This window comes from Carcharodon carcharias, chromosome 16, assembly GCF_017639515.1.
Source record: "Carcharodon carcharias isolate sCarCar2 chromosome 16, sCarCar2.pri, whole genome shotgun sequence".
In the NCBI taxonomy this organism is placed as follows: Eukaryota; Metazoa; Chordata; class Chondrichthyes; order Lamniformes; family Lamnidae; genus Carcharodon; species Carcharodon carcharias.
This window is the reverse complement of record NC_054482.1, coordinates 22166237-22182259: the sequence shown is the minus strand read 5'-3', so window position 1 is coordinate 22182259 and position 16023 is coordinate 22166237. Positions and strand designations below refer to the sequence as shown.

General features: G+C 45.3%; 1 protein-coding gene across 1 annotated transcript in view; it reads left to right on the top strand.

The window, feature by feature from the left end:
* pappa2 (pappalysin 2) overlaps window positions 1–16023 on the top strand; it is a 641043-nt gene that overhangs the window by 277337 nt on the left and 347683 nt on the right. Inside the window, exon 5 of the mRNA XM_041207795.1 lies at window positions 12617–12809. Within this exon, the coding sequence (XP_041063729.1) occupies window positions 12617–12809 (193 nt within the window). The remainder of the gene's footprint in view (window positions 1–12616; window positions 12810–16023) is intronic.

The following is a 16023-nucleotide window of genomic DNA, read 5'->3' as shown; positions in this document are numbered from 1 at the left end:
TTTCCAGCATAAAACTGTGGTTATGATTGAATTTGTAACCTCAAATGTCTGAAAAATTGTTCTCAGAATGTGGCCATGTTTATTGCTCATTTCTAGTTGTACTGGGAAGGTAATGGTGGGCCCCCTTGAATGTCTGCAGTCCTTTAGTGATGGTGCTTTCACAGTGGTGTTAGGTAGGGACAGACAGGTTTGTTACCCAGCATTGATGAAGGAACAGCAATGAGGATGGTGCATCATTTGGACATGATGATGTTCCCAGAACATTGCTGTTATTCTTCTTCTTGGTTGTAGAGTTTTCAGGACAGGGAGATCCTTTAAAAAATACCTGGATGAGCACTTGGCACGTCATAACGTTCAAGGCTATGGACCAAGTGCTGGTAAATGGGATTAGGTAGGTAGGTCAGGTGTTTCTCACATGTCGGTGCAGACTCAATGGGCTGAAGGGCCTCTTCTGCACTGTGTGATTCTGTGAGATTGTGTGTGTGAGATTCTGCAAAAGTAACCTTGGTGAGTTGCTGTAGCACATCCTCTTGATTTTACTGCACTGCAGTCTCAGTGCCCTGTTGGTCTCAGGGGTGATACTAAGTCTAGTGGCAGGGGTACCAATGAATAAAATTGCTTTGGCCTAAATGCTAGGGTTCCTTGGTGCAGTACTCTGTTGAATGCTACCTTGGTGTTGAATGTAGCTGTTCTTGCAATTCAGCGCTTGTGCCTACATTGTATTAAAGCTGTGATGAGGTCTGGAGCCAAGTAGTTCTGATAGAAACTGAACTGAGTATTGTTGAGTGGGTTATTAGTGAGTAGGTGCTGTTTCATGGCACCACTGATGAGTCCTTCTGTTACTTTTTTGACGATTGGGAGAAAACTGATAACCATGGTAATAATTGGTGATGGTAGGTTATTCTGTTTTCTATGGGAAAGGTAAAGAAAAAACAGACTTGTGCAGGACAGGATGGTTTTCTAAGGTCAAATTGAGGCTCATTATTGAAATAGAGCAGCAGGAGATTTGCAGCAGGAGATTTGCTTGGCATCTAGTTGTTCTTTACCAGACCTGGGTGCCTGAAAGGAGTGAGTATCATTCTCCAGCACAAATACAAAATGCACAAAGAAAAAATCCTGTTCACTCCTACCTGAGCCTCTGTGTCCTTGAGTATCCTATTGAAAGCTGACACATCTTTGGACTTTGTTTTAATTGTTCCAGGTTTCCTCACCAACTATCCATACAGTGGAAAGTTCTTGGAGAGTGTTAATTAACGGCCAATAGAGTGAACCTCTGAAAGCTCCCAAAGAACTGCTCAACCTATCATAGAGCCCACAATAGACAGTCCAGAACTCCCTTTAGCCCAAAGAGTGCAAGAAAGTTGATCTGAATGGTTACATTGCATCTGAGATGGTCATTTCGGCTACATTTATTCACAAGTGGTTGGCATAATCTTATGTTTCAGTAACTCGAGCTCCTACCTCTATCAGAGAGAGTTAATGTGAATAATTAAGTTCAGACTGCTAAGCTATTTCAGAAAACTACTATTGACGAGCTTGGTACATGGGTGTGGTCTCCATTCTATAGGATGCTGTTTCAACAAATCGAAGCAATGTTGGAAAGCTTTAAAGAGTATCAGCAAAGTCTAAAGGTAATCCCGAGCATGGCCCCAAGGGCGTTCCACACTACTCGATATGTGATACAGTGTTGGCATTGTAGGGCAGGGCGAGTTATTTTTATGCCAAGAATGGGTTTGATGTGGCGATAGAAAAGGTCCAATCGAGTGTCAAACAAGGCTGCAGACAGGAATGGACTTAAATGCTTGGAGATCAATAGCATGATTTGACTGACTTGTATGTTCAACTCTGTCACTCTACATCAGGACATCTTGATCCTCAGGTTGGACCTATTCATCACAGCTGTAGACACCATTGGCACTGACACCTTAACTGTAGATCTTAGCCCCAATTGTATTCATGCCCTGGATTTTGATGTATTGCCAGAGTCCCTATGTTGACTTGTGTGCCCATTTCTGACACCTTCTCTCAGAACACTGGCAAATTGAGCCAGTGAGGCCTTGTTTCACTTTAGCTCAAACCAATACCTCTGCCAGAATTGGGTACATTAAGTGAGGCTTATTAAATAATCATTAAACAAATAAATAAGTTACTGCAAAATAAAAGATACTCACTTACAGTTTTACACCAGGATTTACAGAAGCTTAACTTACTAACTGTTGAGCCTTAAATACCAATAAATAATTTACGACCTGACAGGTTTGATCAAATCAGGAAACATATTTTTTTATTCTAAACTTTGTTGTGAGGGAACAGCTGAGTGGCCTTGGTTGCATTGGACATGAGGTAAACACTAGGTTGGCAGGCCAGCTAATTTGGTTGGTTATAAGGTAAATCATATATTTATGAGGTAAATAATAGGTTTATAAAGTTTTGTGTTGCTCTGTTGCCTGGTGATCATGGTGGGTCTGTTGTGAATGTAGAAATCTTCTGACTCACAGCCAACCACGAGAGTCGCCAGCAAGGGAGAGACATCGAGTAATACGTTATAAGGATATATTAAAAACACATACTTTCTATCAGAGCACTATCACTTAGGAAACCTTTAAACAGAACCCAAACAAATACAAATTAACACCATATTTAAACGGTTGATCAGAATCCTGCATTCAGTGCTGACCTTATTAAACACCAAAATTAATGCCATATTTCAACATTCAGCACTGCCATTCTGGGAATAGAGACCACATTTATTACTATTACTTTCTTGGAAAGAAAGAACGAAACGCCAACCCATTTTGAAGGAAATGAAAGCGCAGTGCTTCAGCAGGTATAGCAACACTCCTTTTCCTCCCTGTTACCCTGCTCAAACTCGGTCTTCTGTGTTTTTCCTTCCACTGTTCTTCTGAAGCGACTGCTCCTTGCCGGGCTCATGCCTCTGTGGGTGTCAGCAGCTCTCTTGCTCCTTGCCAAAGTAACAATTTCTTATGTGTGAATTGAGATGGTGAGTGCTGGCAGGCTGGCCGACCAGTGGAATTTTGCAGCCAAACCCAGACTTGCCAGCAGCCAGGTTCCAGCAGGAGTCACTGGATAATGAGCAGTAGTGGGAATGCTTGATTTTTGTTTTTATTCCCATGGCTAGCATGGAGGCAGAGAAGACTTTTAAAGCACTCACACCTCCATCCTGGCCTGTGATCACACTAATATCGAACCATTGGATGGTGATGTATCCAATAGTAGAATAGTTTGAAACACTCTGGTTTCTTATTCACAGTTTTCCCTCAAGATGCATCATTTTTGCACTTTCCCTCTGCACCCCCTTGAAACTCTAGCTCTAATTTGATTGGATCCAATGCTTTGAACGCATCTTGGGAGCCAATGTGTTAATCTTCTCCCTAATGATTTATTGTCTTGCTTTAAAAATAGAATTTTAAACAGAATTTAAAGAGGTTTTCTGTAGCAGCCCTTCCCGGTTTAAGATTGAACTCCAACAAAAATTAAATTTGAATGGTTCCCTCCCCCCTCCCCCATCGGCTAAGGGAGACAAAAGATGACATTTGTGAAGCCTTGTTATTATACAGCAGTGGGCTGGATTTTAACTCTTAAAGAGAGGGTTGGGTGGCAAGGTTAAAGGCTGAGAAATCTGTTTCTCCATCCATTTGCAGCTTGGGAGGGGGGCGGGCTGTAGCTTCGAATATGATTATGAGGCTACAAGTCTTTTTGGTGCGCAGCTTTGGAAATTCAACTCCTGTTAAGTTGGGAAAACCAAGTGACTTGGTGGATACAGGAGGTGAGCCGGGTGCCTGAGGAGTATCCAAGGCTGGGGCACCCCAGCAACCTTTTCCTCTAACCTTCCTCCCCACTCTTCCCCATCCCGCCATCATGACCAGGCCGATAGTTTCCCCTCCCCGTCACCACAAGGCCTCTAACCTTCCCCTCACTTGGGTTTGGGATCAGCAGCCTCCATGGTTGCAGGCCCCCGGGCCACCTCCCCCTGCCTTAGTGGACCGGCTCCCTCTGGTTGACCCCTCCAGTGCTGAGTTCCAGATCCCCCTGACTTTCAACCCACTCCCTGAGAGTCAGGTAAGTAAAAACTTCCTTCCCTCTGATGAGTCAGAAAGCTCTGGTAGATGGAAAGATGTGCCCATTTACAAAATAAGTGCGAGACAAACCCAGGCAACTACAGATCCAACAGGCATAATAATTCAATGCTAGATTACATAATTGGGTTGATGATCAGGAGTAGACCATGAGGAGTGTCTGCCACCCAGCAGACAGCAACCAACATGGCTTGGAATGTGACGATTTTAGAAACCAACCTCTTTGGCTTGTTTTTTGGGTAAGAGACATCTCAAAGTGACTGCGCAAAGCTTCAGAACCTGGTTGGCTTCTAAAAAGCATGTGACAAGGCTCCTCCTGAAAGGCCGCTGTTGAAGCTTAACAAAGTAGGAATCCAGGTTAATGTGCAGGATTGGACTGTAAATTGTCCGAAGGATAAGCGAGGATGGGGAGTTGGAGGTGAAAGGGGAAGCCAGTGTTTAGTGATGTACTCTAGAGCAGGCATGGGAACTTTTAATAGGGAACTCGGAAAGAGAAGGCACGCTAATGTGAGGAAGGAGTGTAGGAAAGACAATGTTTGTAACTTGTTGTGGAAAAAGGAGAACAGATGGAGGGATGAATCTAAGGTACTGTACGTCTGCGTAATAACTTGATGGAGCAGCAGGTTCAGTGAAGAAAAGGCTAAACTTTATTGAGGAGACATGTAGAGGCGCTTGCATGCTAAAGGCGGTCACTCTGTCAGAAGCCCTGCCCGCTGGATTATCCACGCAATAACTTATTGGCCGAAGCCTCTGTAACCGCAACACGGGATGAGTGATTGACAGGAGGGAGGGACAATACATCTAGTTACTACACTTCCCCTTTAAATTGCTTACATTTACTGTAAAAAATGTCAATAAAACCAGCAAATATTTGTACAGTCTCTGGTGATTACAAGTCCAGTCTCTGAGGGGCTCAGCGGAGACAGTTAGAGCGGTGTAGCTCTACTGAAGGAGGTTCCTGAACAGGATTAATGGGATCTGGAGCTGCACTAGGAGATACATCATTGGAACTGGGTAGTTCTGTATTTGGCAACTCATTAGATATGGAAAAACTCAGCAGGTCTGGCAGCATTGTCGGAGAAGAAAAGAGTTGACATTTCGAGTCCTCATGACCCTTCGACAGAACTAGGTGAATCCCAGGAAGGGTTGAAATATAAGCTGGTTTAAGGTGGTTGGGGGGTGGGGGGGGTGGAGGAGAGAAGTGGAGGGGGTGGTGTGGTTGTAGGCAAAAGCAATGATAGAAGCAGATCATCAAAAGATGTCACAGACGGCAGAACAAAAGAACACCTAGGTGTCGAAGTTGGTGATATTATCTAAACAAATGTGCTAATTAAGAATGGATGGTAGGGCACTCAAGGTATAGCTCTAGTGGGGGTGGGGGGAGCATAAAAGATTTAAAAATATTTAAAAATAATAGAAATAGGAGGGAAAAAGAAAAATCTATATAATTTATTGGAAAAAAAACAAAAAGAAGGGGGAAGAAACAGAGGGGGGGTGGTGGGGATGGAGGAGGGAGGTCAAGACCTAAAGTTGTTGAATTCAATATTCGGTCCGGAAGGCTGTAAAGTGCCTAGTCGGAAGATGAGGTGTTGTTCCTCCAGTTTGTGTTGGGCTTCAATGGAACAATGCAGCAAGCCAAGGACAGACATGTGGGCAAGAGAGCAGGGTGGAGTGTTGAAATGGCAAGCGACAGGGAGGTTTGGGTCATTCTTGCGGACAGACCGCAGGTGTTCTGCAAAGCGGTTGCCAAGTTTACGTTTGGTCTCTCCAATGTAGAGGAGACCGCATTGGGAGCAACGAATACAGTAGACTAAGTTGGGGGAAATACAAGTGAAATGTTACTTCACTTGAAAGGAGTGTTTGGGCCCTTGGACGGTGAGGAGAGAGGAAGCGAAGGGGCAGGTGTTACATCTTTTGCGTGGGCATGGGGTGGTGCCATAGGTGGGGGTTGGGGAGTAGGGGGTGATGGAGGAGTGGACCAGGGTGTCCCGGAGGGAACGATCCCTACGGAATGCCGACAGTGGGGGTGAAAGGAAGATGTGTTTGGTAGTGGCATCATGCTGGAGTTGGCGGAAATGGCGGAGGATGATCCTTTGAATGCAGAGGCTGGTGGGGTAATAAGTGAGGACAAGGGGGACCCTATCATGTTTCTGGGAGGGAGGAGAAGGCATGAGGGCGGATGCGCGGGAGATGGGCCGGACACGGTTGAGGGTCCTGTCAACGACCGTAGGTGGAAAACCTCGGTTAAGGAAGAAGGAGGACATGTCAGAGGAACTGTTTTTGAAAGTGGCATCATCAGAACAGAGGTTACGGAGGCGAAGGAACCGAGAGAATGGGATGGAGTCCTTACAGGAAGCAGGATGTGAGGAGCTGTAGTCGAGGTAGCTGTGGGAGTCGGTAGGCTTGTAATGGATATTGGTGGACAGTCTATCACCAGAGATTGAGACAGCGAGGTCAAGGAAGGGAAGTGTCAGAGATGGACCACGTGAAAATGATGGAGGGGTGGAGATTGGAAGCAAAATTAATAAATTTTTCAAAGTCCTGACGAGAGCACGAAGCAGCACCGAAGTAATCATCGATGTACCGGAGAAAGAGTTGTGGAAGGGGGCCGGAGTAGGACTGGAACAAGGAATGTTCCATATACCCCATAAAGAGACAGGCAAAGCTGTGGCCCATGCGGGTACCCATAGCCACACCTTTTATTTGGAAGAAGTGAGAGGAGTTGAAGGAGAAATTGTTCAGTGGGAGAACAAGTTCAGACCCTGATCCACTCCTCCATCACCCCCTACTCCCCAACCCCCACCTATGGCACCACCCCATGCCCACTCAAAAGATGTAACACCTGCCCCTTCGCTTCCTCTCTCCTCACCGTCCAAGGGCCCAAACACTCCTTTCAAGTGAAGCAACATTTCACTTGCATTTCCCCCAACTTAGTCTACTGCATTCGTTGCTCCCAATGCGGTCTCCTCTACATTGGAGAGACCAAACGTAAACTTGGCGACCGCTTTGCAGAACACCTGCGGTCTGTCCGCAAGAATGACCCAAACCTCCCTGTCGCTCGCCATTTCAACACTCCACCCTGCTCTCTTGCCCACATGTCTGTCCTTGGCTTGCTGCATTGTTCCATTGAAGCCCAACACAAACTGGAGGAACAACACCTCATCTTCCGACTAGGCACTTTACAGCCTTCCGGACCGAATATTGAATTCAACAACTTTAGGTCTTGACCTCCCTCCTCCATCCCCACCACCCCCCCTCTGTTTCTTCCCCCTTCTTTTTGTTTTTTTTCCAATAAATTATATAGATTTTTCTTTTTCCCTCCTATTTCAATTATTTTTAAATATTTTTAAATCTTTTATGCTCCCCCCACCCCCACTAGAGCTATACCTTGAGTGCCCTACCATCCATTCTTAATTAGCACATTTGTTCAGATAATATCACCAACTTCGACACCTAGGTGTTCTTTTGTTCTGCCGTCTGTGACATCTTTTGATGAGCTGCTTCTATCACTGCTTTTGCCTACAACCACACCACCCCCTCCACTTCTCTCCCCCCACCCAACACCCCCCCCCCCCCAACCCCAACTGACCACCTTAAACCAGCTTATATTTCAACCCTTCCTGGGATTCACCTAGTTCTGTCGAAGGGTCATGAGGACTCGAAACATCAACTCTTTTCTTCTCCGTCAATGCTGCCAGACCTGCTAAGTTTTTCCAGGTAATTCTGTTTTTGTTTTGGATTTCCAGCATCCGCAGTTTTTTGTTTTTAACTCATTAGATATGTCTGGAATATCAGCTCTAGGACAATCACACACCTCAGAAGTTGGTGGCAGAACATCAATCACAGGTTGATATTGCATTCGTTGGGATGTTTCTCTCGCCTCAATATGATCTATGTGTTTACCTACAATTCTATCTTTAACTTGCACTTGAAAAGATAATGGACCAGTCTCTGTAAAGACGGCTCCTGGAGTCCAACAGGGTCCCGTTGCAAAATTACGCACATACACAGGGTCAACTACATGGAATGTACGCGCCTTGCATAGATCGTGGTTCAATTTTTGATTATTCTGCCTCTATGTCACCTTCTCCTCTACAGTTGGAAATACCAAGAGTAAACGCGTACACAAACAGCGTTTCATCAGTGACTCTGATGGTGTCGAGCCTGTAGTGGTATGTGCGGTTGTGTGGTCACATAGGAGAAATCGGGAATGGTAAGACTCCAGGGTACCTCCAGATAACTTCTCCATACCAGCTTTAAAGGTCTGGACAGCTCTTTTGGCAAGACCATTGGGTGAAGGATACCAGAGAGCGGTATTTATGTGCTGGCTACCGTTCAGGTCCGTGAATCTCTGGAATTCCACACTGGTGAAAGCTGTTCCGTTATTGAAAGCAATAACCTCAGGTAAACCATGCATACGGAAGGAATGACACAGCTTTTCAATGGTTGCAGATGAATTTGGTGATGTTACTTCATAGACATCAACCATTTTGAATGTGTATCGATGATCAACAGGAACATGGTGCCTAGAAATGGTCCCACATAGTCAATATGCAATCTAACCCAAAGTCGACCAGGCCATTCCCATGGGTGAAGAGGAACTGAAACAGGTAGCTTCTGGCCAAGGGAACATTGTTTAACTATGCTCTCAATGTCACTGTCTATTCCTGGTCACCAGATGTAGCCACGTGCCAGCATCTTCATCTTCGATATGCCTGGGTGTGCACTGTGGAGCTCTGCCACGAGTGACTCTCTACCCTGTGATGGGACCACGACTCTTGAACACAACAGCAAAATTCCATCTTGACAACACAGTTCAACGTTTCTGGAATAAAATGGTCGTAAGTCATCAGACACAAGTGTTCCTTGCCACCCTTGTAAAACAGAGTCTTTGAATTTTGACAGTACTGGGTCTCTGTTCATCCAATTCTTGATCTGTTTGGTACGTACAGATGATGAATCCAAGAAACTTAACAATAACACTAACTCTTGTGGAACGGGTGTATTGACAAGACTGCTTAGTAATGGAAGACAAGTAAGTGCAGCTGCTTTGGCTATATGTGAGCCAGGGAGGTACGTGAATGTGTACTCGTAAACTGATAGCATCAAAGCCCAACGTTGAATTCTTGCTGAAGCTATAGGTGGATTAGCTTTGCCTTCGCTGAACAAACCTACCAGTGGCTTATGGTCAGGCGCAATTGTAAAATGTCGCCCATGTAGCTATTGGTGAAACTTCTTGACCCCAAATACGACCAATAATCCCTCTTTTTCCAACTGGGAGTAGCCCTTTTCAGCTTGGGAAAGTGTTCTTGAAACATAGGCAATGGGTCTTTCTGATCCGTCCTCCATTTGATGTGATAGAATGGTTCCTACACCATGAGGAGAAGCATCGCATGTCAACACTGGTTCTTTAGGTGGGCATGATGAATGATACAGTTTCTTTGCTGTTACAAAGGCTTCTTCTTGCTGTGAACTCCATGACCACCAGTCGTTCTTCCTCAGTAACAAATGTAGTGGTGCCAGTACAGTGGAGAGATTAGGTGAAAATCGGCTATAGTAATTAATCATACCCCAGAAAGATTTAAGCTCAGTCAGATTAGAGGGAGATGGTGCATCTTTAGTTGCTTGGACCTTGTTTTCAACAGGATGCAATCCCACAGTGTCCACTCCGTGGCCCAGGTATGCTTGAAATGTGCATTTTTCTCACTTCAAACTCACACCTGCTTCCATAAGTCTTCTCAGCACTTCCTCAAGGTCAGCTAAATGCTCAGCTTCGGTCAGTCCAGTGATGTGAACATCACCTAAGTACATGACCACCCCTGGAAGTCCCCGCAGGAGACTCTCCATGGATCGCTGAAAAATAGCGCATGCTGATGAAACTCCAAAAGGTAATTGGGTGTACTGGTAGAGGCCTTTATGGGTGTTAATTGTCATGTATCCTCTTGACGTGCTATCCAATTCCAATTGTTGATAGGCATGACCCATGTCTAGTTTTATATGTAATTTGCCTCCTGCTAACTAGGTGTACAAGTCATCGATTCTAGGAATGGGGAGGTTGTCTAGCTTTGCTGCTTTGCTGACTGTCAGTTTGTAGTCACTGCATCTATGTATAGTCTGGTCTGGCTTGACAACTGGGACTATGGGTGCAGCTCACTCAGAAAACTGGACAAGCTGAACTATTCCCAGGTTTTCCAACCTGCACAGCTCTCCTTCCACTTTTTCTTTTAATGAGTAAGGCATGGGTCTGGCGTTGATGAAACGTGGTGTTGTCTGGGGATAGACGTGCATTTTAGCTTGCATACCCTTCATTTTCCCCAATTCCTCTTGAAAATCAGTGCCATATTTCTTCAAGAGCTCTGGAATTCCATCGGACTTCAAATAAAATATTTCTGACCAGTTGAGTTTTATTTTCTGCAGCCAATCTTGACCCAAAAGACTGGCCCCTCCCCCTTTATGATTATCACAGGGTATCGGGCTGGCTGTTGCTTGTAGCAGACTGGGACAGCAGCAGTGCCTTTGACCTGAATGGATTCACCAGTGTAAGCTCTCAACTTGGCAGATGCCTACTCCAACGTCAATAGCTGACTCTCTTCACCGAGGTACTTGATCGTGTGCTCCCCAACAACAGCAGTTGAAGCACCGGTATCCACCTCCGTCTGCAGTTGCTTGCCATTCACCTGCATTGTCACTGTGATGGGCTCAGATTTAACAGCAGTCACATGATACAGAGAGTATACATCAGCAGTAGTGGCCTCAGCCTGTGCTGCATCAGTTAGCTCAATCAGATCCATTTGTTATTTTGCTGTTTGCCTATCCTTTGTTCTGCACTGTCTAACCAGGTGTCCTTTCCTGTGGCAACAATTGCATTCTGCCTCTTTGAATCTACAAACATCTGTTCCATGATTTCCTCCACATCTGTAGCAAATGCATATCTTTCTGGCTGACGTGTTACCATTAGGCTTCCTATGTCTCCGTGTAGTAGGCATAGAGTCGCATTTAAAATCTGCTGTTCTGTTTTTTGCGCCACACTCAGCGGCAGGTTCCCACCCAACATGGAATATGGCACCATTATCCATTTGCTGCAAAGCCTGTGAGTCTTTCACGGCACTTTTCATAGCGAGAGAAAGTTCCAGGTTACACTTGAAATCGATGTCAGATTCGGCTAGCAAGCAGCGCTGTATGGCATCGACCTGGACCCCGCATACAAGCCTGTCCCGCAGCATCTCATTCAAGACAACCGCAAACTCACCGCATTCAATTAACTGTTTCAGATTCACCGCAAAGGTAGCAATGGACGCTCCCGGGGCATGAATTCCCGAATTAAATTTGAAGCGCTGCACGATCACAGACGGTTTGGACTGAAAGTGCGATTTCACAAGTTGCACTAACTCTCTGTACGACTTAGAACTGAGCGTGTTCAGGCTGTCAGGGTTCGAATCAGGTTATGCGTTTCTCCTCCACATGCACTCAGCGGGATAGCTTTACATTTTTCTTCAGCAGTAATCTCGTTCGCAATGAAATAGAGCCCAAGTCACTTGACATACAGACTCCAATCTTCAATGTTAGCAGTGTATGATTCAATGCTTCCAAACAGCGGCATGACTGATAAATATTGTTCCACTTCATTTTATTCACGTCAACCAGGGCAAAGTACGCAGCAGAAGTCGGTTTTACCCTCGTCGCCAAATGTAATAATTTGATGGAGCAGCAGGTTTGGTGAAGAAAAGGCTAAACTTTATTTAGGAGACATGTAGAGGTGCTTGCACACTAGACGCGGTCGCTCCGTCGAAAGCCCCCCCCCACAGGATTACCCACGCAATAAGCTTATTGGTCGAAGTCCCTGTAATCGCATCACATGATGAATGATTGGCAGGAAGGAGGGACAATGCATCTAGTTACTACAATCTGCATATAGGAAGTAGTGGTGAGCCAATAAATCCTCCATGACTCGTGTAAAATCTGTAGGGTTCAAGTTAAAAGGGATCCAGGGATTTTAGTAGACTCTTTTGTCAACTTGTCCAAATGCTACATGGCAATTGTCAACAAAACAAGTAGAATACTGAGTGCTTGCTGTCAAGACAAGGGAGCAAGTCAGCGAAGTCATGTTAAAACTGCCCAGTACTTTAATCAGACCATACCATGAGTTCCCTATGTCCAGTTCTGGTCACTATGACACAAGGAAGGCCTCCAAGTGCTGGAGGCAGTGTAGAAGAAAGCCTCAAAATTGATCCCTTGTGTTGGGAAGGCTAAAGTATGAAAAATGATGGGAGAAACTTGGGCTTTACAGATTTGTGATGAGGCAACATGTGGAGGCAGACAGTCGTAAATGGTATGGAAAAGTTAAAATGCGGAACATGGCTTCAAAAATAAATGGTGATAAAGAGGCTAAGGGTCACAGGTTAAAGCCATTAAAATACTACATTCAGCATTGACATCGGGAAGTTCTTCAAACAAGAATTAATCAAGAAGTATAAATAAAACATGCTTATCTCCATATATTTCTTCTTTTTCTTCTACAGATGATAGCTGTACTAATAAGTTTACACCAAACCAAGTGGCACGTATGCATTGTTACCTGGACCTGGTGTATCAAGGATGGATCCATTCTAAAAAGCCATCACCCATTTCAATGGCTCCGGATGTGATAAGACAGACTGTGAACTCTGTAACCATTCACTGGCTGCCTCCAATCAGTGGGATGCTGTATGAAAGGTAAAACTCTGCATGAGGCCTAAAGCCATGGTGGGCGCTGTTCTGTCCTTTTAACTAAAAGCTGTCTAAAAGTTCTTACTGTTTCGTAAATGTTCAACTGGGAAGAAATTTACTCCACAAAAACGGGAAGATATGCACAAAGTAAAAACGTAAGGGCTCATCAATTTGCTCAGAGAATGAAAAGGAAAGCTAGGTTAACACATCATCACACCTGGCTGGCGAAGGGTCCCACCACAAATGCTAACCTGTCTTTATTTCTCAGATGCCGGTGGACTTGCTGCTCATTATCAGCCCTTTCTGTGCTTAATTCACTAAAATATTGGCAAGGTATAACATGATCTTGATGGGTATTTAACCTCTGTGCCTCCTGATAGCACAATTTGAATGACATTCCTGTGTTAGTAATTCAGCATTTCAGTTGACATGGTACAGTAATTAAACAGAGTTTTACGATATGATGAGGAGAAATACTTGCAATTGTACAGTGTCTTGCCGTTATTGTTACCTCGAATTGCATTCTGACTGACTCGATTGCATGGACAAAAACGGAGCTAATGTTGTCCAACTGCATTTCACAGACAGCAGTGGGATGAACAACCATTGATGGCCAGCTTTCAATTAGCGAATGGGTGCAGGGAAGACGGCAGCTTGAGGATCTTGTGAAATTGCTCCTCAGGCCTCCTATCGTTGATGGGTTGTGATGCCTGGGCCGGCCGATGTCTCCGCAGGCAGCTTGCCGGACTGAAAAATCAAATTTCAGGCCATCCTTTTCTCCAGCAGCCAAGTCCCAGGAGGTGGGGGTGACATCGGGAAACGGACCCCAGTACTGGAGGGCATCGCACTCATCAGCTGGCTGCATCCCCACGTAGAAAACCTGAGCAGTTAAGCAGGCTGTGCACCTGCTTCGCTCGACAGCCAAGTCTCCACAAGTGGCTGAAAACAGGAATTTGGTCCCTCATGAGCATGTGCAAGGTTGCCTGAACAAAATGGCCTGACCCAATTTGGAGTCAGATATTTTTCAGGCAACCTTAGCACTCAGGACATTAGTCCCTGAAGTTGGGCCACAAAGCCCACTCACTGAATCTTCCTTTGCTGTGGTGTTGACCAGAACACAGAGGTATCTCCCTACTCCGAATAGTGAATGGAATCTTTTAACATCCACCTGAACAGACAGATCAGTTTACATCTCGCCTGATGGACGATGAAAGTCACATCTGTAGCTTGGAGTAACCTTATAAACCTCACATCAGATCCATACTTTCAAACACTAACTTACGAAGTGATGGGACCTGTCCATCAATGGCAGGCTTTCAGAGAAACAATTAGAGCTCAAAATCATCACTACCTGGCAAGTGTTCCTGCATCACTATGGTTATAACAAGCTTCTTTTGATTTCTAATTGGAAAAAAATCTTTCTAATGTTGCTGTAGTTGAGATGCAGCAACAGTTTTCTCTGATCAGCCAACCTGCTGGAAATATCTCAGTAGTCCCCCCAGTACAGGAAAAGCTGTTGCGAATGAGGTTACCCTTGAGGTTGGCTTCCTTATAGAAGTAGGCCATCCCTGATGCCATCATACAGGCTTAAATTATAGATTCATATATGAATTTTAACCATTTCTGTCCTGTTGACGATGCATTACTTAACGTAGATTCATCAGAGCCAGGCCTCAGATTTTCGCTCCCAGGTCAGGTGCTCAGCAACAGGAGAATTCCCAGCTCTGCAAACCGACTTTTAAAAATGGCCACCCGCAGGTCTGATTTTCGGACAGGGGTGGGGGGGCCGGCTGGAATCGGAATTGGGGAAGTGATGAGGGGTCAGAGGCAGGCCCGATGTAGGCCGGGCAACCCGGTCTCATATATAAAGCGCCTCTCAGAGTTGTTGGTCTGAGTGTTACTTGAATGCAGCACATTCAGAGGCTTGGAGGAGACGTTATTGAGTTGTGAGCTAAGTGTCAAAGCTGTAAATGTTGTCCAACTGTTAGATTGTCCTAGAAAGGTTGGCCTGTTATGGGCTTTCCCTATGGGTGAATTGTCATTGAGGCTTCCTAATCAAAAGTGTGCTGAACTAAACCTCTGAGTGAACCCTCAAGACACATCGAGATAGCATTGTCTTGCCATCACTACTTGACGCAGGTGAGATGCACTGATTTAGAAAGCTGGCTAGACTCAGTGAATGAATAAACAATGTTACCATGCACATTATCCCATCCACTTGCCCTAATGCCACTCATCTCTCTGGATGCATCCACACTGTGGACCCTTGGCCAGGTCCCTCACAATTGGACAGTGTAGTTGCATAACAGTGTGAATAAGACGGAGTAAGCCAATAGGGCTGTCAGCTGTCCTTGAGCACAACATGTCACCTTGGACAGACAGCTACAACATACAAGGCACCAAGTATACGTTCTCTCAGCCACACCATTAAGAGTATATATAGATGAGATGATGTCAATAGTTGATTTCTGTGAATAATATGTGAATAAGTTAGTTGGCACACTTATTAATTAATTCATTAATTAATAGAATGTCACACAGAGCAGCCACATCTGAAGGGATGGTGCCAGCTGCCCCACGCTTTTCTGACCGGGACCTGGAGGTCCTGGTAGACAAGGTGCATAGGAGAAGAGACATCATCTGCCCAGCTGGCCATCGCAAACTGCCTGCTATGACCAAGAAGGCCAGGGTTGTGGCAGGAGTGAGCACCACCGGAGACCATCGGAGACTGTGGATCCTGTGCTGCAAAAGGTTCAGTGACCTGTTGCATTCTTGCAGGGTGAGTAACTTGGCTCATAGACACAGAGATCCAAGGAAGGGGTCACATTGGCATGTTGCACAGAAAATGCGAGATCTGGCATATACAAGCCTCAATGCTGAAGCAGAGGATTGTGTAAGCAGCTCATTTAGCTGTGCACAAAACAGATGTGAGAAGGCAATATGATGCACGGGCATATTGAAGAGCATTATCCTCCTGCATGTACTAGATATGAGGGTGACATAAATTCATGTTGTGATCGCAGAACAAAATGGTGAAGAAAGCCAAAGAGGTGGCCCGGACTGAGGTGGGAGAGCCTACCTGAGGCCCATGTGCCCTGTGGAGCAGCTGGCCATGGAGGTCGCCAGGGTGCCAGAGCTGCTGTCTGTTGGTGACGGTGACTCTCCAGTGTCAGTTGATAAAGGAGGTGTTGAGATTGCCTTGGCACACAGTGGTAATGGT